The sequence below is a fragment of the Anoplopoma fimbria genome, chromosome 4 (genome assembly GCF_027596085.1).
Source record: "Anoplopoma fimbria isolate UVic2021 breed Golden Eagle Sablefish chromosome 4, Afim_UVic_2022, whole genome shotgun sequence".
Lineage (NCBI taxonomy): Eukaryota > Metazoa > Chordata > Actinopteri > Perciformes > Anoplopomatidae > Anoplopoma > Anoplopoma fimbria.
The window spans coordinates 6,033,776-6,055,698 of NC_072452.1; the positions used below are offsets into that span (position 1 = coordinate 6,033,776).

Here is a 21,923-nt window from a genome sequence, read left to right on the forward strand (position 1 = left end):
ATGTAGTAATCCAATGTGAGTTACAAATTAGGCAATCATTAACGATTCTCATGAAATGAGGTGATCACACTGTTCGTTGGAATTGAACCAATGATGATCTTCAGATGACGAGAATTTCATACAACATATGATTCATGTGCTTGCAGTCCCAGTCTGTTTTGATGGCATGAAGTATAGTCTGATGTTAAAAGTGCCATAATTGCTATAATTAAACGATCTAGTGCTCCTATAGTGATCCTAATAGGAGCATGAACACTCACTAAATCATTCAAAGAACCTCCCCACATTGTAAATGCAATAGATTTTAGCAGAAAATGTCAGACAATGTTAGTCAGGGCATCTGCATGAGTCTCCTGAAGACATAATCAGCAATTAATCTACATCTTTTGATGATGTTTTTCCACGGTTTGTCTTCTATATAATGTTGACATCCTTTTAATTCTTCCATATGTAAATACACCTTGTGCATCCTGACAATATATGAAATCTCTTGCTATGCGTAGCTTAAACAGACAATCGTACAGAAAATGGAAAATGTCAGGCAGTCCAATAACTCCCAATGCAAACAAAGCCTGTACTAAAGTTCCAGTGATTCAAAAAAGGGCATCACATTACCATTCAGACTGAAGTTTCATATAGTTTATACCACTATGTAAAATTTAGGTTTATTTATACCGCATTAAGTCACTTAAAGATAACATTCATAGGCAGTCGAGTAAAACCAAATGCTGACTACAGACCTTAGCTATTGCAATCCTTTTTTTGACAGACCAATATTGGTGAGTAACAAGCACCATGCAAGGTTAAAATTAATATGTAACAGAAGCAGAATTGCTCATTGAATCAGCTCCCTGGAGGGTGATCTTTAGAAAAGCCTTTTACTTTATTTCTTTATTTCAAGGTGTAAGAGTTAAGAAAGAAGGCAAAAAACATTCTCAGATACTTTCTCTAAAGGTTAAGGCAAATGTGTCTCTCCCCGCTGAAAATGTAGTTTTTCAAGTAGATTAAAGACAAACGAATCCAGCCCGGCTAACTCATTAAACTCGGTGGGATACTGCTGACCGGGGCGTCTGAGCTGCAGGTTGAATCGTGCCGCTGGCAGAGGCACACACCTTATTTGTTTGAAAGGGTCTGAACCCTAAAGTCTTGTTTTCTGTCAGAGTTTGCATCTTTCTTTGGACACCCCTCCTTGAAACTTTTAGGACACAAGCTCCCTGAAGACCTCTTTTGTCCTCCTGTCGGTTGCTGGCTTAATCGTAGGTTATAGTTGTATTTTTCACTGGCATGAAATTGTAGATGAAAGAGAGAAGCAGGTTTTTTTTTTTCCTCTATCCTGTATTCAGCTCTGGCACTCAAAGCACAACTTAAGTAGCATGAGAGAGGGGAAAGCATCATCTCGCGGTTTGAAAAGGATAAGAGGAGGATTATTACACTGAGCCAGTACACTACTTCTTAAAGTGTCTCTCTCAAAGTGTCCCTGAACAGACATTTGGCCATGGATGCTCATTTGAGGGCTTTAATTTGACTGAAAATGGACCATTCCAGTTTGATTTACCACTGAGCGGTGTTGTCTAAAGGTGGGCACATAATCATGACAGCCAAATCTCCCTTTTTCCCTGTCACTGTTCTAGCTGTTAAGTGAAATTAGAAACAGTGAGGTTGAGATTGTTTTGATCGTCCCGGAAGGATCCTTGCCGTGAGCTGATGTGTTTATTTGTGTGCGGTGGAGTTAATAAATTATTTCAAGTCACAACAAATGGAACAATACGGGAGGCAGTGCTGCGCAGTTTCACATTTTTGGAATTGGAAACGGTGCAAGACCACCTGCAGTCTGTATCATATCCAGACAGCCTGCCACATCTGAGGGTGCATTAAAGGAACCCCAAAATTAGTTTTTTTCTATCATAACTCCTTCTGCTACTTTAAAACAAATTAGCTCCGGTGCATTCAGGCTCACACTGTCCCTCTGCTTCCTCCCACATACTCATTACCATTGATAGCAGTCATATCAATCTCACCAGTTATGGCTCATAGAAATAGCAGAGGAGTAGGACGGAAATGCAACTGTTTGCCATGGTCATCGGATTAGCAAAAAAGACAATGGAGATTGTTGTTAGTTGTCATGGTGACAACACAAGTCAAGGGTAAGAGAGTGGATGTAGCACCAGAAACAGATGACTGGCTGGTGGGGAGTGAGGCTGAGCGCTGCCAGTGGCCACCAGCCTGATGTATGGCCCATTTTTCTGTAGTCAGTGTAGCATTAAAGCATCGCGGGATTAGCAAGCTAGCTGACTAGCCAGCTGTCCGCTAATTAGCGTGTTCATTCCACCATGTTTAAATGCTACGCTGGGTACAGAAAATAACCTGAAGAGAGTTCGCATTTATCTGCCGATAGCAAAACGCTTTTCTATGACAAAGAGTGTGTGTCTGAAGCACTAAGTTGTTAGTTCTTAATGATTTACTGTTACTCTAATTTGCTCTCTATGCTTCGTAACGTTACTACTCCACTGCTCATTTTAGTGATTACTTTAAAACCTCGCCTCGGTGAGTCTGCACCTTACCTCTGTTGCCGTAAGTCGGTTTAGTTTATATGGAAGTTAGCCCCATACAACGGTCGCAATGGCAAAAATACACATAAAAATGGCCCCCGCTCTGACAATCCAGCTACGTTGATTTCAATGGCTATGTCCGAACTGCTCCTACTTTATTTCTTTCTTAGTGACGTTCTCTGATCTGTTAAATAACTACCACAAATCTGAACTATTTCTGAAAGTTTTCTTTACTTGAAACGTGAACTGCTATTAGCCTACTCACCCTGGAAAAACCGCTAGGCCTAAATAATGTGCTCTGATGCTCTGAAAGGAGCACTGCAAAGTATTTTTAAAATGATGATGTCATAGTGATGTCATTAGGCTTATCTCTGTTTTGGCGAGGAGACTTCAAACTTATAACGGAAAGACAGAGGGTTTGTGGTTTTAAAGATGTCTCCCTGCCAGACTCTCCTGTTGCATTATGGGAAAAGTAGGCTTTACCCACAGGTAGGACTAAAACTCAGTGTGTTTTGGCCTCTGCTTATTCGAATTTGAATTCTCTTTTTTTAATTGATGTCTTCTGAGTTCCCCAGCGTTATGAAAACAAAATAATAAACCACTGCAGTATTCCTTTAAAGTGGCCTTCAAAGTTGGAGTCTTTTTTGTTTCAATTATGGCTTGAAAGATGTGTTCCAGGTATTTTCCAAGATGACAATGATTAGAAAACGAATGCTTATATCGTAGACTGCATGGCTCTTGATTATTATATAAAAGAAAGGTTAAATTAATTAACTACACAGCTCCATAAAAAAAGTCGTCTGAAACCTTGAAAATCATGGTTTCAAACGACAGGGTTTCCAAAAGCTATTGCAGCAGCTCCATGACGTCAGATGAGGTTAAATACACTGTTTATTCACAAGTAAAAATGTCAACAGCAAACATTCAAAACACAAACTCTGCTTTTGTTACACAAGCAAGCTGTTGCGTTCACGGACCTTGATTTGCCCGCACTGTCTGGGCCACATCACTCATCTGTTCATCTAGTCAGTCTGCCTGCTGCTGTAGCCTACACTACCAGGTGAGATGTTAGAAAAACATCAGGATGAGAAGGAAATCAGCTGAATTCAAACCCACTGCTGCTCTCCTACTTTGTAACTTACTGCTCTTGTGCGGGGATGTTGGAGGAGGAGGAGGAGGAGGAAGAAGAGGATGAGAAGAAGAAGAAGAAGAAGAAGAAGAAGAGGGGAATAGTTTAAGCACAAAATCAATTGATTGTCACAGCGGAGGAGGAGAAACACGCTCCAGAGCGGCTATGTGTTGCATGCCTCAGCGGGGAAAATGTCCTCGTATGCGGGTGGCAGCTCGCTGGGGAGCGGGTAAGAGAAAGGGAAGCAATGATTGAGCTCCGGGTCCGTGGGCGAGTATCCCGGCAGCTCGATGGACGGGTGTCCCCCGCACTGCACTTCTGCACCTGTCTCGTCAAACACGTTAAAAACACCCAGGTTGATGTAAGACACCGGCTGGAAGTCCACCGAGCAGTCCCGCTCCTCGCTGAAGAGCATCGCCCCGCCGCGCTCCCTCTGACACTGGCGGCTCCTGGAGAACTGCGCCGTCTTGTACCTCTTGATCACCAGCAGGTTGATGAGCCCGAGGAGGCACTCCAAGGTGCTGAGGACGGTGGAGACGACCAGGCTGCGCTGGTACTCCCTCAGCTGCTCGCAGGCAGGGTTCGCAACCACCGAGTGGAAGCAGTAATGGGTGTATTTCCTCTCCACCAGGGAAGCCGTGTCTCCGTCCACCACCGCGCCGGAGAAGGCGGTGAGGACCCCCAGCAAGAACACCACAACACCGAGGAGAAAGAAATTCCTGCAGCCGGGCTTCTCCATGCAACAGATCAGCGCGGAGCCCAGCAGCACCTGCCCGACCCCCACCAGGAGCCCGGAGTAGAAAGCCCCGGCCGCGGCTCCGAGGTGGAAGTGCGCTCTCACCGTAGATCCCAACGAGACGCATCTTAATCCAACGACAACTTCGCTCAGGGCGCACACGAAGAGGAGGGTGCTGGAGAAGACGGTGCACAGTCCTTTCCCACTCAACTTCATTATATTCCACCTCTGCCGCTCTCGAGCCCTCTCCCCCCTTCTTCATCCTCCTTCGTCTCCTCTGGAAGCGCTCTCACGTCGGGACATCATCTGCCGGTGACTCCTCCGGTTCAGAGCGGGCGATGCTGGCCTCTGTGGCGTCTCTCTCCCATCCCCGCCGCCTTACGGGAATATATAAATAACTAATGCCCGAGACCGCGCTCCGTTTTGCACTTATCTGTAATCCATACGCAGGCAAAGATCACTTTACCCCCAGATCACCTAACCGCCCATCACACTCTGAAGGCACTCTCCTGACCAAAAGTTTTTGGTTTTTTTTTTTTTTCTTCCTTCTCCTGAAGAGGGAGTCTCATCCGCAGTCCGCCAAGTCCTCACGTCGAATGGTGTGTGGCGTTTTTGTGGCAGAGAAGGAGGAGGCAGCTTGAGCCGGAGATGCTCGAGGGTCCCGTGGACCAATGACCGATGACCCACCGGCCCCTCACATCACCTCAACACTCCCACAGTGTGTCTAAGGCCCCCCCGTGGTGGCTTTAAACCTTTTAAATTAAAAGGTGGCCAAACGACTTTTGGTTGGTGATCGAGAAATAAAAAAACCCCAGCAGGAGCAGAAATCATTGGCTTTCAGGAACATTCATTTAGTTCACAGTCCCTGGTCGTAAAATCAGTGTGGTAGCAGTAGCTGCGAGTCAATGAACTTAATTAGTGCTGGTGCTAAACTGTAATCCTGCAAAAAGGTGGATATACTGATTTCCCCCCCCACACTTTGACATTGTATACTGCATACATACTGTGATGTGTCGACGTCAGCCCTGCATAATGTACTCATGGATTGTTGTTTGTCAGGTGGATCTTTCTGGAAATCAGAGACAAAAGCATTAATAATAGAGCAGTGCTGCTCTGTGCTCTGTCCGTGGTGCTGAAACATCCAGCCCGGGCCAGATGGCAGCTGACTGCACTCCTCTACATCTTTTCCCTCTCAGCCAACCTCCCAGAAAAAACACACCAGGTGTTTTTGTTGAACGCAGGAGAAACTATACATCTCAACTTTTATTTATCACAGATTTAATAACCCCTTGGGTAGGTGGGGATATAACTGTGGACTGTTTTTGTCCAAATGACCTTGGCGTTCGTGAGGGTCACTTGCTACAGGCAATCAGAGAGAAGCATAGAAAGGAGCAGAGGTGTTACAGGGTAGATTACTGAGAAATCTCTTAAGTCCCAAAACAAATGTAGAAGGACATTGAAAGTCGATGCTGTGATGTCAAACAGAAGTGGGCTAAAGGTAGCCTATGAGAGTGAAGTCCATGTTTATTCTGTTCTTTAGTTCATATTCCGGTGGTCATGCTGGATGGAGGAGCTCAGGGATCAGACTGGGTCAGATGAAGTTAAAGCAAGACTATAAGAGGCAGTAATCACAGAGGTGCTCTGAGCTAAATGCTAACATCAGCATGCTCACAATGACAATGTGTGCATGTTTATGAGTAGCAGTTATAATGGTTGCCATTTTAGACACAAATATTTTAATAATAAATGTAGAATATAATAAAATATTGAAATGTTGGAATGCGAAAAGTTAGAAGGAAAATGTGCATATCAAATGAAAGTGGTATGTGCTGAATAAAAGTGCTCAGTTGCAACATTTTGGATTATAAGCACTAAACTCTTTAGCTTTGCAGGTATTTGTAGATAAAACAAAGCATTGAAATGTAAAAATAAATGATGGTTTAAATAGACATTTCACAACACAAAGTAAGTCAAAGTTTTTTTTATGGCAATCCATCCTGTAGTGGAGATATTTCAGTCCGGACAAATGTGTTGGACCGACTGAAAGACTGTCCTGCCATGCCAGATGCATTCCTCTGTGGATTGCAGTGTCAAAGACATGTCATAAACCCAAGCTAGCTGAAAATATTTGAAAAATTACAAAATTAGTTTCGGAACTGAGAAGCCTCAGAAGGCAGTCATTCACCTGAGAAAAGTTCAAGGATATGTAAAACGATGCTGTGAACAAATTGTTGCAGCTTGTTGGATTCGATTTGTTTCCAATTAATTTACTCTGGACGTAAAAACTTTCAGAGGACAAGCGCAACTTTTTCACTTAATGAACCAAACGTTTGATGGCTGCAGGTGAGAGAATAACACCAGGGAAAGCCCTCGCCCATCCATTCATCACAATGAGCCACCTCATTGACTGTACCAGTGCAGCTGCCAGTGTGTGTGTGTGTGTGTGTGTGTGTGTGTGTGTGTGTGTGTGTGTGTGTGTGTGTGTGTGTGTGTGTGTGTGTGTGTGTGTGTGTGTGTGTGTGTGTGTGTGTGTGTGTGTCTGTCTGTCTGTCTGTCTGTCTGTCTGTCTGTCTGTCTGTCTGTCTGTCTGTCTGTCTGTCTGTCTGTCTGTCTGTCTGTGTGTGTGTGTGTGTGTGTGTGAGCGGGACTCTAATTAGGTCATTGCTACTTTGCATAGGTTTGCAGTTATTTGAAGCTGCTGTGAACGATGTGTTGATGATCTGCTGAGTGGTTGATTGATTGGCAGTCCTGCTTGCTGGCAGTGGGTGTGGGTCGCTTCAGTGGCAGCACTGACGATGTCGACACTATCACCGGCAGCAGTGAGACGGACTGGATCCCTCACATCACATCATTTGACCCAAACACACCGGGCCTCAGCAAGAAAAAAAAAAAACAGCTCCTAGTCTTCTGTTACGGTATTGTATAATGTCAACAGTTTGCTGATCAGCAGATTCAAACTAATCTTCACATTTGTTGTTCCATAATGTGGGCGTCTTTTGAGACTGTAGCTGTGATTAAGAGCTATACAAATAAACTCGGACCAGGCCAGCTCAGACAATGGCTTCAGTTAACTTAAGGTAGGAGCAGTCGCAGGCACGAATTTTAATCTTAGAAAAAACTACTGAATTCAATTGTCCAAAAAATTTGATGAAGCAGAAGTTGTTAACAGCCTCGGCCTTTCTTCAAGGCACAAGGAGAGCCCCGCTCACCTCCATAAAACAGGCAATTAACCTGTCATGGTCACAAACCTGGCAGATGCTGCAACTGAAGGGGAAAGTCCCCCCCACACCCCACACACACACACACACACACACACACACACACACACACACACACAGACACACAGGCTGCAACAGCAGTGTAAGGAAATCATGGTTAACCAAACACAAACCTATTCAGAGTTCTCACTTCAAGATTAAAAATTAATTTTCTCCTTCAAGAGCAGCTTTTTTTAAAAATGTAAGTCACAGTGCACGTGCAAATGCGCGCGCGTGTGTGTGTGTGTGTGTGTGTGTGTGTGTGTGTGTGTGTGTGTGTGTGTGTGTGTGTGTGTGTGTGTGTGTGTTTAGCTCCCACTGCTTTAGCTGTGCCAAGAGTCAGCTGTGAAGGGACTGCTTCGGCTTCTCAGATGCAGTTTTACGGCAGCAGTTACAACAGCGGTGACAGGTCAGCCTGTAAAATCCTGTGTTAGCCTATAAATATTAATGAATCTAAAGCACTCTCCACTGTTGTCGGCTGGAACTGGGAGGGACTCAAACTATGTTTATCTCAAAGAGGAATTGACTCACAACTGCATAGAATCAATACAGAGGCGGAGGACCTGTCCAGTCAGGATAAGACGAGGGACGTGGCCTGTCAAATCTGTGGGACTGTAGGGAAAATGAACAGAGAAGCAAGGGAGTAAAAGGGCAAAAGAGTATTATTTAAAACTGCTTAAGTCAATATTTTTATATTAACGATAGATCTAATGACAACGTGTGATGTGAAAGGCGTTGCTTGTTCTGACAAACCCACAAAAAAAAAAAAATCACTTAACTTGGCAGTTCCCCTAAGCTCAGCAGAGGGTTTTGAGCCTCTTTTAGCAAATACTTTTGGTTTTCCGGACCTCAACAAAGGTTACTGCTGTCAGCGGAAACGCCCTGATAAACCAACTGTACCCTTCCAGCACAACTCCAAACAGAAATAGCCAGAAAACAATAGCAACTGATGTTAGGTGGTGAGTGGGTGAGATTTTTCTTACTAAGGAGAAGGAGACCAAAACAGAACTTCAAGGAGTGCAAATTGGACTTAAATGTGTCTCTTGTGCCGGTAACACGACTCCATGTGAATGCATATTGTTTCTCTGTTTCTGCTGAAATTCAACAACTGTTTGCTAGCGGTTTGTTAATGTTGCTAGCAATAACTTTATTTGATTATTTAATTTATTTTGTTGTATTTTGAGCTTGCTCTGCTGCCCCCAAGTGGCAAAGTGGCTATATGGGACCTAAATACGAAATTCAGAGCATTAACATGGCAGCATAACCCTAACTAACAGTACAAAAACACAGTATCAGACCTAGTAGACAGATTACTTTATCAGTCTGGAACTAACCTCCACCATTACCCAACTAATGATGCTGTAACCAGGATCACCATCACCATTATCAGTCATTGTCAAAAAGAACTTCAAAGAAAATGAATAGTATTTCGCCTCATGATTTCAATCAAAAGTCAATTAACTTCAAACTGTTACCCTGGTCATTTAAATTTGCCCTATCTGTCATAATGGACTTAATCGCTCAACTATAAATATTTTCAATTTATTTCCACGGAGTGCTTCTAATCAAACTTCTTGTCAGCCATTTTTCTAAAGAGTAAAGGGCACAAAGAGCCGCACTGGCTAAATCAAGAAAATACAATTAAATCACAAAGACAAACAACAGTTAATGTGAGAGTGAATTCTATTCATTCTACATCCCACTCAGTTCACTTTGTTATTTATAAACAAAATGAAGTCAGTTATAAATCATCCTTCAGGCTTTAAGTACATTTCTCCCATATTCATTAACATTGTGATAGTTCTGCTACGTCCTAAAGAAGATTTAATTGGTTTTCCCTTCCCTTTTCCAGAGCAGTGCTGATGATGATGATGATGATGATGATCTCATTATGACCGCGGTTCGGAGAAGGGTATGGCATGCAACAAAGGTCCACAAAGATGTAAGTCTATATTTTTCTTACTTCCAGCTAATCGTTCATAAAGAAACAATGATTTAGTCTTAGTCTCAATAACGTCCAACTGCCCTATACTCTGTCTGTGGCCCTCAGCCTCAAGCCCACTGGTTCTTCTTTACAAAATGGGCCAGAAATTAAAATAATTGATTTTTAACAGCTAAATAATTTCACAAAACAGCTGGGCGCTGTAGGATTTAGCAATTATCACTCAAACACACGTTAATGATGCAAAAGTACATTTGCTGTGGACTGTTTACAGCCACGGGTTTATACACTTTTTGTGCGCTAGTGAATATTTGAGGCAACATGGATGTATGCGGGATCGACTCAAAATGAACTACAGTGCCCATCTTCATAGTGATGAAGGAGCATGTCTGACACATTGATGTGTCACCTCCGCTCCCTCTCCCCCGCTGATCTTTCCTCTTCCGTTACCTCTGCCCTCCCTGACCCTGAATCCTTCTCTCTCCTATCCCCCGATACTGCTACTGATCTTCTCCTCTCCACCCTTTCCTCCTCTTTGGACAACCTCTGTCCCTTCACCTCCAGGCCTGCACGCCCAACTCCTCCTGCCCCATGGCTGTGGGACTCAGTGCGTACTGATAGACGGAGCCTAAGAGCGGCTGAGCGTAAATGGAGAACAGGCAAACTCCCGGAGGACCTTCTTAACTTCCAATCTCTCCTTTCCACTTTTTCCTCCTCTCTAGCTACTGCTAAAGCGGCTTTTTTCCGCTCTAAAATCCTAACCTCTGCTTCCAATCCTAAAAAACTCTTCGAAACTTTCTCTTCACTCCTCCAACCCCCACCCCCTCCTCCTACTTCCTCCCTTCTCCCTGATGATTTCGCCAACTTCTTTGACAAGAAGGTAAACGATATCAGATCCTCCTTCTCTCAGCCCCCTCTCCCTGTCCACCCTCTCCCTCTCTACCCTCTACAGCTCTTCCCCCTCAGCTCCCCCTTCCCTCTCCACACCCCATCTTACCCTATTTTGCTCCCCTCTCCCCTAACGAGGTCCTCGACCTTGTTACATCTAACCGCCCCACCACGTGCTCCCTTGACCCGATCCCCTCCCCTCTTCTTCAGTCTATTGCCACTGAACTCCTTCCTTTCCTCACCCACCTCATCAACACATCTCTCGTCTCGGGATGCTTTCCTCGGCTTTCAAGACTGCCAGAGTCACCCCCCTTCTGAAAAAACCATCACTTGACCCCTCTGATGTCAAGAACTTCAGACCGGTTTCTCTTCTACCCTTTCTATCCAAAACACTTGAACGCGCTGTCTCTAAACAACTGTCTTCCTACCTCCACCAGAACAACCTCTTGGACCCCCACCAGTCCGGGTTCAAGGTGGGTCACTCGTCAGAGACAGCCCTCCTTGCGGTGACAGAGTCGCTTCACGCCGCGAGAGCGAACTCTCTCTCCTCTGTCCTGATTCTCCTGGACCTGTCAGCGGCGTTTGACACGGTGAACCACCAGATCCTCCTCTCCACCCTCGAGGGGATGGGCGTCTCAGGCTCTGCACTCTCCCTGTTTGCATCCTACCTGACAGGCCGATCCTACCAGGTGACATGGAGGGGGGCCGTATCGGAACCACGCATGCTGACTACGGGGGTTCCACAAGGTTCAGTTCTGGGCCCCCTTCTCTTCTCGCTCTACACAACATCTCTGGGTTCTGTTATTCGCTCGCATGACCTCTCTTACCATTGTTATGCCGATGACACCCAGCTGGTCTTGTCATTTCCTCCCGGTGACACTCAAGTGGAGGCACGCATTGCTGCATGCTTGGCTGACATCTCGAAGTGGATGGCGACACACCACCTGAAGCTCAACCTGGACAAAACCGAGCTACTGTTCCTCCCGGGGAAGGGTTGCCCGCACCGAGACCTGTCCATCACCATTGATGATGCCGTGGTGACGCCAACTCGGACTGCGAGGAATCTGGGTGTGACCCTGGACGACCAACTGTCGTTCTCAGCAAACATTGCATCGGTCACACGCTCCTGCAGATTCCTCCTCTACAACATCAGGAGGATTCGCCCCTTCCTCACTGAGGAGACGGCGCAGGTGCTCATCCAGGCTCTAGTCATCTCCCGCCTGGACTACTGCAACTCACTACTTGCCGGAGCCCCGGCGTCGGCCATCAGACCTCTGGAGCTCGTCCAGAAAGCTGCAGCACGTCTGGTGTTCAATCGCCCCAAGTTCTCCCACACAACTTCCCTTCTCCGTTCTCTACACTGGCTCCCTGTAAGAGCTCGCATCCAGTTTAAGACTCTGGTGCTAGCCTACAGGGCAGTGAAAGGAACAGCTCCTTCCTATCTCCAGGCCATGGTCAAGCCTTACACCCCCGCCCGACCACTTCGCTCTGCTGCCTCGGGCGATTGGTCGCTCAGAGGTCCCTGCGGCCGATCCACCCGGTCACAGCTTTTTTCTGTCCTGGCCCCACAGTGGTGGAATGAACTCCCCACTGACGTCAGGACAGCAGAGTCGCTGCCCATCTTTAGGCGCAGGCTGAAAACTCACCTCTTCAAGAAGCACTACCCTGAGCCTTCCTCGTAGCACTTACTGCATTCGTATTAGTTTGTTTCACTTATTGCATTCGTATTAGTTGTTGCACTTATTGTATTCGTATCAGTTCGCTACACTTATTGTATTCGTATTCGTTTACTGCACTTATCCTATTCGTATTAGTTTGTAGCACTTACTGTATTCGTATTAGTCTGTTGCAATTATTGTTTTCGTAGTAATTTGCTTCTGCACTGTACTTTTGCTCTGGTTTATGCTTTTAGATGCTTGTTTAAGAAAGGAGATGCACTTATGACTTCTGGTGACTAGTAGTTCTCTTGAATACCTATGTTGAATACATTTATTGTAAGTCGCTTTGGATAAAAGCGTCTGCTAAATGACTGTAATGTAATGTAATGTAATATATACAGACAACAATGGAGCTCTATGGTGCAGAGGAACACCAGGCTTAAGATGCACACACACCGTTCTTAGTAGAATCAATTCGTTGTTGGCTTTTTTAGGGGTTTTGTCGATCTCAAGAACAATATAGAATAGAAGCAGACTTATCCTTTAAGCACACATGGTTTGCAATGCCTTTGAGTATTTCAATGTGCTTATGTTTAATGTAGTGCTCAAACAAACAAGGGCCAAACTACTATAAACGCTTAACACTGTTGTTCTATTACTTGAGATCTGTTTTAGTGTGCCTGTAATTTAATTGGTAGTTTTCTCGTGGGGTTTTAGCTGTGTGAAAGATATGCACTAATTGCCAATTAAATTCATTTTAAATAAAATAGAATGGTTTTATAAATGTTTCCTATTCCTATAGCAGACTTTGGCTCCAGTCTACTCTGGGTATTTTTTGGTAACAATAAAAATGCCTTTAGCCTTGCATAGGACATTATTTTTTTAGATGTTTAAATTGTCAGAGTCGGGCATTGTATTCTTTCATGTCTTTGCCAAATTTGAAGGTTCCTTTCATCTGAGATCTTGGCTGTTTTCTGTATTGAATTATATTACAAATACAGTCTTTTTATGCAAAATTATTCCCCCTCAAAAATCTTACATGTGCTGTTTGGTTCATGTATCAATGTGTCTCAGTGTAACAAATGAAACATGGAGCTGCTTCTATGATAAACGGAGAGGCTGCAGAGTCCCACACAGGATTAGCTTCCTTTTTTCACCATTTAGAGGAGACAGATGTCTCAGAACCAAGCTGGATCAGGTCCAGGACTCTACACTGATACACTAGTCTCCTGTTAATCCACCGTGTCTGTGCATGCATCTTAAAATGATAACTCTCACAAATCTCATATGGACAGCAGAACAGATGACAGATTATTTGTTGCAGGCTGTCTTCTTCACCTAGATTTAATAACTTCCCATAGCCTGCAGATTGCAAGGGAACCTGGGTGATTTGTTTGTACTTGTGCTGGGTTTAATTAGTATTTTAATTACACAGTGTCTGGTACTCCTTTTGTTTTTTCGGCCTGGGTTTACCCACCGGGGAGCCATGTCCTCCAAACGTTGCTTGAAGTGATGCAGCAGGCACCTGATCTGTTTTGTTTAATAAGTTGAAACATTGTGGCAAACATTCATATTCTCTTGGCAGCCTGGTGTGTGTGTGTCATGTTGCCTGATTTATTTAATCTCTTATTCAATCAAAGTAGCTGCTTCAGTTATTTATATAGAGTTACCCAGACAAATGACAACATTTTAGTTAAAGGACAGCGTCGGCCAGTAAATTAGACTGAACTACTCCTCTCATTTGCCTTTTGGCCTTGTAAAATATCAGTGTCACATGGCTCAGTCATGTCATCACTGCTGCTGACGTGATCTTGCCAATCAGTGTCCTCCACATTGAGGAGGAAAAGCAGAGAAAAGCAAGCAGTCCTACTCTAATACCAAGTGTGAACAGAAGCTGTAATTACACACTGCTGGCACACCAATTGCTTGGTTAGAAACTGGAGGGATGGATTGTGTTGTAGTGTCAGCAGAAGTAGAAACAGCTGCATCTAGTGGAGTAAATCCATTTCCTAGCTCCGAGGGAGTCCAGGACATGAGGCTGCGAGTGTCAATGCATGTGCTTTATGCGCACAGGCTCGCTGGTATTTCAGTTTTCTCCTGGCAGCACAGCTCAGAGGAGCAAACAGAACAAACCCGGCCCAGTAGACAGAAAGTGGCTCATTTAGAGCAAGTGGTATAGATTTAGCAGAGAGGGAACGCTGTGATGTTGTGTGACTCATTGATCGGATCGCCACCGCATAGAACTGCAGTTCATCTCTCATCTGCTTTATTATCACTGATGAATAGTTTTACAAACCACTCTTGGTATTACCAGAACGTTTTATTTTTATGCTTCAGAATGCGTTCTGCTGCCTTCCATTACACATTTACAATGCATACTCTAAAACCAACACCACCAAAACAAGTTCCATGATTCAGTGAAGAGTGGTTTTATGTGCACACTATGCTCCATTTAGAGTCTTATTTGGAGTTAAGTCAATGAGTGTCCATTCAAAAATATCTGTTGTTTGGAAAACGTAAGCAACCACAAAACCAGCTTATAAAATGACAACGGAATATGATAAAATGTCAGAGCGCTTCCATTAATACGGATTTTCTTTCTCTAAACAGATATAAACATAAGATGTGTACCTACCATCAATCAGACATTAAATTGAATTAAGTGTGCACGAAAAAAACACCAGCAGTGGGTTTATCAGTAGGCTGTACGGGGCCTGCTGTCAAACACAGATTTATGGGTTCAGAACAAAAAGACAGATGTATTCAGATTCAAACCATGTGAGAACAGCCACTTTCATAAATCAAAAGATGAATATAAACTGGCTTAATGATTTCCAAATCAATGTTAAATTTTAGTTCTTTTTGGTGAAAAAAAAAAAAAAAAAAAAAGGTGAAAATTATTTGACACATAATCCACTTCTCTGTCCTATGTAGTTAAAAGTGAGTATCCGTTATATTTCACCTGAATCCCCTTCTCATGGGCGATCTCATGTTAGTAGTCAGTTTCAAGTAACTTCCTCAGCAAAATACAGATTAGCATTTTCAGTAATATCAAACTGCATCGGTGGGTTCTGCTGGCAGTAGCAGCGAAGCAGGATGGGAGTGGAAATGGGCTGAGCCCCCTTGATGGTCTAACTCGTCTCCTGCTGCCCTGATGGTACAGGATCATCGGCCATAGGCTCAGAGGGGCCACTGCATTTGTTCTTTAAGGAACGTCCCAAAAACAGCCAGTACTCCTTACGGATGGTGTCCTTCTCCTGTGCCAATAGTTGACAAATCTACAAGAGGGTGGTGGTGGGGGCAAAGATTAAACACATCCTTAATTATCACAGTCCATATCACAAAGTTGTAACCATTTATTAGATTGCATTTTCTTTTTACAAAAGCACTTACTTCTAGAGCCTTTCCTAACGTTTCCTTTCGGTCCCCTTCCGTCATATTTTCTTTTTTGTTGCTGTTCTCCAAGACGTCCTCGTAGCAATCAAACAGAAATGCAAGAAGATAAGGTGAACAGTGCGTCTCCTTCAGCTCAAGGACCCTCTCCAGCAGGCCTGGCGGAGACGACAGACCTTGGTCTTGCAGCATCCTTGGACAAAAAAAAAAAAAAAAAAAAAAAAAAAGAAAAGGTGATACTGAGTTGCCACATTTTTTTTCTTCTTCTGTGGCATGTCATATATTGCAAATGTCTAAAAGGCGATGGCACACAGGCTGACTGAACCTTATGAACAAACACAAGAAAATGTAAAAACATGTTGCTCCTTGTAGATTTATTAGGATTAGATATATACTTATTTGGTTTGTGGCATCTTACCCTTTCAAATAGTTCCATGCACTTTCATTGTGGGGAGCCTTCTTGATTTGGTTCAGACAATACCTTACACAGAAAAGAGGAAAATCAGTCTAATGCATGCAACAGAAAACGTAATGTGCTTGCACATACTGAAGCAGGAACAATGCATGGATTATAAAAAATAAAGTTTTTTTTATTCTTACAGCTTTGTTTATAGGACCTCTAAATTGTGGCAGGTAAATAAAGCAAGTTATTCTCAACACTCCAGAAAGAATTTCTTTTAAAGACTTTAAATGTAAGCTATTTATGATGGGAAGTCCAAAATTGCTGACACTTTACCTCCGACTTGAAAGACGCAAATTAACTTAGTGTCCAGACTTTTAGGAAAAGTACTCACTGAATCTCTCTCTCCACTATGGCTGGATCAGAGAAGCCTGTGGTGTGAGAAATTACAAAATGTCTCTGGTTCCATGCAGAGTTATTCCTCACATCTTCTTCCAGAAGAATCTCCACAAACTCCAGCTCGTTGTCCCACAGTTTGTACTCCTGCAGATCGAATAAGACAAATGTTGGCAATGCACCCGTTATGTAATCATGTAGTGCTTTCAGTGCTGGCCCTGCCATGCACGAGACAAATACTGACCACAGAGGGAGTCAAACTAAGCATTCAACAAAACAACCAAATCAATAAGTAAAGGATTCGTTCTGGCAGGGTGGCTCACTGTGGGCAGAAAACTGGATCTTGGCGCTAATTTGTGAAACCAAACTCTGCTGAGAGCTCAAACACCTACCTGTATGACCCACTGTCTGTGCTGCCAGGCGTGGTAGTTCTTGGCATCTTGGCTGAGGATGTCGGCAATGAACTCCAATTCCTCCGAGGGGTCTTTCAACCACTCTACCACCATACGTCTGTGATGCCTGGGAGGGGGGGTTAGAAAGCCAGTCTCATTGTCTGATGCTTTTGTTAAACTTAATATATTTTTTAAATGCCTAGCTTCACCCCTCTTTCTCCACAAACTACAAATCTTGTCTTTTTGATCTTCCAACACAGTCATATTTGATAAAAAAAAAAAAAAAAAAAAGGTTCACAACACAGAAATTGACAAAGCCCCTTTTAAACAAATAATTAAATAAATGAGCCTGATAATTAATATTTTCTTAAGCAATGTCACAATATTTAACAACTGCTACACAAACATGTTCCCTGATATGAATTCATATTCACTCACCAGACTTGATAGTTTTTGGGCTGCTCCTCGATGATGGCAGTAATGTACCTCATCTCTTCCCTCAGGTCCTTCGATAGGGCTTGAAGAAGTACTCGCCTGTAGTGCCTGCACATACACAAACCCAAGACCTGTCATTAAACAGATGAACTGAAAGGTGAACAAAAAGTGTAAGTTAATTAATTGTGTGACAGCTTTTGAGAATGTGAGCTTTTTGTTCCTTAAGGGACAGATCTATCCAAACATAACTTGAGATCCAAAGATAAAATGTCACACTGAGGAGGCGCAGCTTTTATGAGGATTACTCCCTCCACAGTGAGGCTTTTTCTCCAAACTAACACTTCGAAAATAATTCTATAAACCATGATTTTATACATAAAATATATCCGTGTAGTTTTTGTTTCCCCATGATGGGCAAATGAAACACTACCTCACAGTAAACACGAGTTTTCCATATTACAAACAAGCATTATGCTCACCAAACTGTGTAATTAGCAGCATTAAGCTCAATGGCATCAGCTGTCAAGGCGAAAGCCCGATCGCTTCTTTCATCATTCTTCAGGAGTGCACGGAAATAGTCATACACATCTGCGACTGTTGGAAGAAATATACATTTAAACGTTAAATGTATGCATGTTATATATGTATGTTAGAAATATCAACAAAGGTCTGACTACAGCTACTATTGGCTCCATACTTTCACATTCTACTATAATAATTGCTGCTGTTATTATAAGTAGTCTTCATTTCCTTCGTTACTCTGCTTACTACTCTTATTATATGAATCATTTATGTCATATACATTGAATGTGTTGTATCTGTTATGCTGTTCATTCTGTACACATGACATCTATTGCATTCTGTCCATCCTGGGAGAAGGATCCCTCCTCTGTGCCGATATGAGGGTCTAAGGACAGAGGATGTGAGGGTCTAAGGACAGAGGATGTGAGGGTCTAAGGACAGAGGATGTGAGGGTCTAAGGACAGATTGTAAAGCTCTCTGAGGCAAATTTGTGATTCTGGGCTCTACAAAATAAAGTGAACTGAACCTATGATGTCCCATGTTGCTCCCAACAGTCTTACACTTTTCAGAATAGGCGATCTTCACAACAGGATTTGGGCCATCATCCTGAATAACAGGCTCCAGATCAGCCCACTCCTTTCGGTCTCTGGAAGACAAAAACACGGGGATGGATATTTCCTGGAGGCCAATCAGACATTCTGCCTGAGGGTGGCTGGTGAAGCTGGCACTTCTTATGCTGACTACAAATACAAAGGGTGTCTTAAATGTCCCTACATGCAGCCCGGGGCGGGGTGAAGTAGTCCCCGCTAGAGCCACTAGAGGGCTATCATTGGTAGCCTGGTTATCACTGGTAGCCTGGTTATCACTGGTAGCCTGGTTATCCCTGGTTAACACTGGTAGCCTGGTTATCATTGGTAGCCTGGTTAACACTGGTAGCCTGGTTAACACTGGTTATCACTGGTAGCCTGGTTAACACTGGTTATCACTGGTAGCCTGGTTAACATTGGTGGCCTGGTTAACACTGGTAGCCTGGTTATCATTGGTAGCCTGGTTAACACTGGTGGCCTGGTTAACACTGGTAGCCTGGTTATCACTGGTAGCCTGGTTAACACTGGTGGCCTGGTTATCACTGGTAGCCTGGTTAACATTGGTAGCCTGGTTAACACTGGTGGCCTGGTTATCACTGGTAGCCTGGTTATCACTGGTAGCCTGGTTTGGTAGCCTGGTTATAGCCTGGTTAACACTGGTGGCCTGGTTATCACTGGTAGCCTGGTTATCACTGGTAGCCTGGTTAACATTGGTAGCCTGGTTATCACTGGTGGCCTGGTTATCACTGGTAGCCTGGTTATCATTGGTAGCCTGGTTATCCCTGGTGGCCTGGTTATCACTGGTAGCCTGGTTAACACTGGTAGCCTGGTTATCATTGGTAGCCTGGTTATCACTGGTGGCCTGGTTAACACTGGTAGCCTGGTTAACACTGGTAGCCTGGTTATCCCTGGTGGCCTGGTTAACACTGGTAGCCTGGTTAACACTGGTAGCCTGGTTATCACTGGTTATCACTGGTAGCCTGGTTAACACTGGTAGCCTGGTTAACATTGGTAGCCTGGTTATCACTGGTAGACTGGTTAACACTGGTAGACTGGTTAACACTGGTAGCCTGGTTATCACTGGTAGACTGGTTAACACTGATGGCCTGGTTATCCCTGGTGGCCTGGTTAGCAGTACCTGTAGAACATATATCGGGTCGGGTCCATGAAGTACTCATCCTCGGTGTGGTCGTCAGCCTCCACGTCAAACTCTTCGGCCTCCCTCGCAGAGTCCTTTGAAGTCTCCTCGGCTCCTGACATCGCTGCCTTGCTAGTTTAGCTTAATCTGCAGTCGAGGGAGGAAGCCGACGTCATATCCGCTGTAGCGTAAAGACGCGTTTAAGAACCGCGGGACATATTAGGCTCGTTCGAAATGAACTGCGCCTCGTCTGGAAATGGACGAGATCAGAAATAGTTACACCCGGTAGCATCCGATTTGTAGGCTTCTTGTAGTTTTGCAGACTACGTTCGGATAGCTTGTAATTATATATATATATATATATATATATATATATACCAGAGTACCAGTCAAAAGTTTGGACACACCTTCTCATTCAATGGTTTTTCTTTATTTTTATTTTTATTTATTTTCCTACATTGTAGATTAATATTGAAGACATCCAAACTATGAAGGAACAAATTATGGAATTATGTGGTAACAAACAAATGCTCAACAAACCAGAATATGTTTTATATTTTAGACTCTTCAAAGTAGTTGAATGAGAAGGTGTGAACAAACTTTTGACTGGTACTGTATGTATATATTAAAAATAAATATATATAAAAGAATGTGTGTGTGTGTGTACAAATACATTCATGATTCCTCTGCCTTGTAAAGCACCTCTTTATACTGCTCGTTTTTAAAAAAGTGCTCTTTAAATAACCTTTATTATTATTAACCACACAACAAATGTTTTTAGATAATACCTTAATTGCACAACATGAGACTAATAGCCAGTGTTAAAGATTACAATTACACAAAACATTATGATTTTCTCCTAAATGTGGTGTGTCACAACCTACAACCTGGCTTTAAAACCATGACAAAAGAGAGGGAGACGCAGGCTGAAAGCGAATAATTTGTGAATTTCTCTGTGAAATCTGTCCGACATCTTAAAATGTCAACATTCAGTGAAAACCATGAGTCCACAAGTCCTAGAGAGCATAGCTGTAAGAAACAACCAATCAGAGAGCTTCAGTGTATACATTTTAGTTCAATTTGAATTGGCCTTTGTGGAACCTGTTGAATAAATTCACAGATCCACATGATTGGTTTAGTAGGAAGAACAAATTCAAATAGTTATTCAGAGGAAAATCATCTTCTCATAGTTTTGTTTTAGCCAGCGACAGATACAAGCTGGGCGTCTGCACTGACATTGTGAATAGGAAGTAGTTCATTCTCAGCTTTACCTTAATGGTGGATGGCGGATTAAATCCTGCCCTCCCACTCCTCAGCACTTTTAGTTTGTATATCTGTTCAAGATCAAAAATGAAGGCGTAATTTTCCGACTATAGTACTATAGTACTGAAAACTACAACAAAAGTCTAAAGTTAAAAGATCAAATCCCAGCTTCTGTGTCTAGCTAAATAAAAGCTCCATAAAACAAAGGTCAAATGTTTCAGATTAAATAGCTCAGGATGATTGAAGACTGGTGGGAAGACGTTGTGAGTTCAATCCTCATGAGTCATGGTGAATTTTGAGGTCCAAAATCGTAAATGTGGTGTGTCACAACCTACAACCTGGCTTTAAAACCATGACAAAAGAGAGGGAGACGCAGGCTGAAAGCGAATAATTTGTAATTTATTTAAATGAAGTTGATGGCATTAAACCGCAAAACAACTAGGAATACGTTGGGATGTGATAATCAGTAAAATCAGTGGCGTAAATGTGTGTCTGCATGAGTGCTGAGTGTGGTGTGAGAAATAGGTGTTGCATAGATGGGAACAAAACAATAATTCACAGGAGCGAAGAGGATCTCCCTTTATACGAGGAGAGCACCGGGCCCAGGTGCCTCCAACTAGGGCCATCAACACCTCCAGCTACCTGTGCATTAAAGTGACACATACATATACAAGTAAACAAGCCAGGGGACCGCCACAGGTGTCAAAACTCAGTGCCCATCAGCTCTTTAATCTTGAATACATCAGAGCAAATTGGGATCAAGTCAGACACAATTCTAACCAGCAAATAGTCGATGATTGATTCTGCGCAGGCTTGGCTCATCTCAAACGAGCCTATTGGCAACATTTTTTTTATCTTTTGTTTTAACAACAGATGACTCCCTTTTTTATTTCTTATTATGGAACCAATGTCCACCATAGCTCATTTTCCCAAACCAGTCTTTTTTTTTCTTTTTTTGGAAGGATAGGGCTAGCATAGGGGCCCCACTCAGGGAACTCTGACATTGCTTAGTCCACACAGAGTCTCTGTACTTCTGTAGCATCTGAATCAGGGGGTTTGTATATCTGTTCAAACCCACTGTAGGAAGAGGCCAGGCACATGAAGCTCTTCAGCTGATGGGTTGGGCCAATCTGCGGCTGCCTGCACCTTGCCCCAAAAAGGATCCGTCTCTCTTCTTTAAGTGGCACATTTCTGGGTGCAAGTTCAGGCTGGTATGATCTTGTCCAGCACCAACTGTA

General features: G+C 43.4%; 3 protein-coding genes across 3 annotated transcripts in view; 1 reads left to right on the forward strand and 2 right to left on the reverse strand.

Annotated features, from left to right (window-relative positions):
* The window catches only part of pigg (phosphatidylinositol glycan anchor biosynthesis class G), a 78,094-nt gene extending 68,504 nt beyond the window's left edge, over positions 1-9,590 (forward strand). The window contains exon 14 of the mRNA XM_054597601.1: positions 9,524-9,590. Within this exon, the coding sequence (XP_054453576.1) occupies positions 9,524-9,534 (11 nt within the window). The 3' untranslated portion in view covers positions 9,535-9,590. The remainder of the gene's footprint in view (positions 1-9,523) is intronic.
* On the reverse strand, positions 3,595-4,896 carry LOC129090094 (transmembrane protein 271-like). The gene has a single exon (XM_054597603.1). It carries the CDS (start codon positions 4,628-4,630, stop codon positions 3,842-3,844), a length of 789 nt encoding a protein of 262 aa, XP_054453578.1. The 5' UTR covers positions 4,631-4,896; the 3' UTR covers positions 3,595-3,841.
* A 5,438-nt stretch (positions 9,591-15,028) lies between the features above and the next one.
* Positions 15,029-19,667, reverse strand: fnta (farnesyltransferase, CAAX box, alpha). The gene is made up of 9 exons (XM_054597826.1): positions 19,423-19,667; positions 18,258-18,343; positions 17,655-17,769; positions 17,179-17,283; positions 16,741-16,867; positions 16,347-16,495; positions 15,971-16,033; positions 15,553-15,745; positions 15,029-15,437 (listed from the first exon to the last, which is right to left on the reverse strand). The coding sequence occupies exons 1-9, from the start codon at positions 19,542-19,544 to the stop codon at positions 15,291-15,293; spliced, it is 1,107 nt and encodes a 368-aa protein (XP_054453801.1). The 5' UTR covers positions 19,545-19,667; the 3' UTR covers positions 15,029-15,290.
* Positions 19,668-21,923: the final 2,256 nt, after the last annotated feature.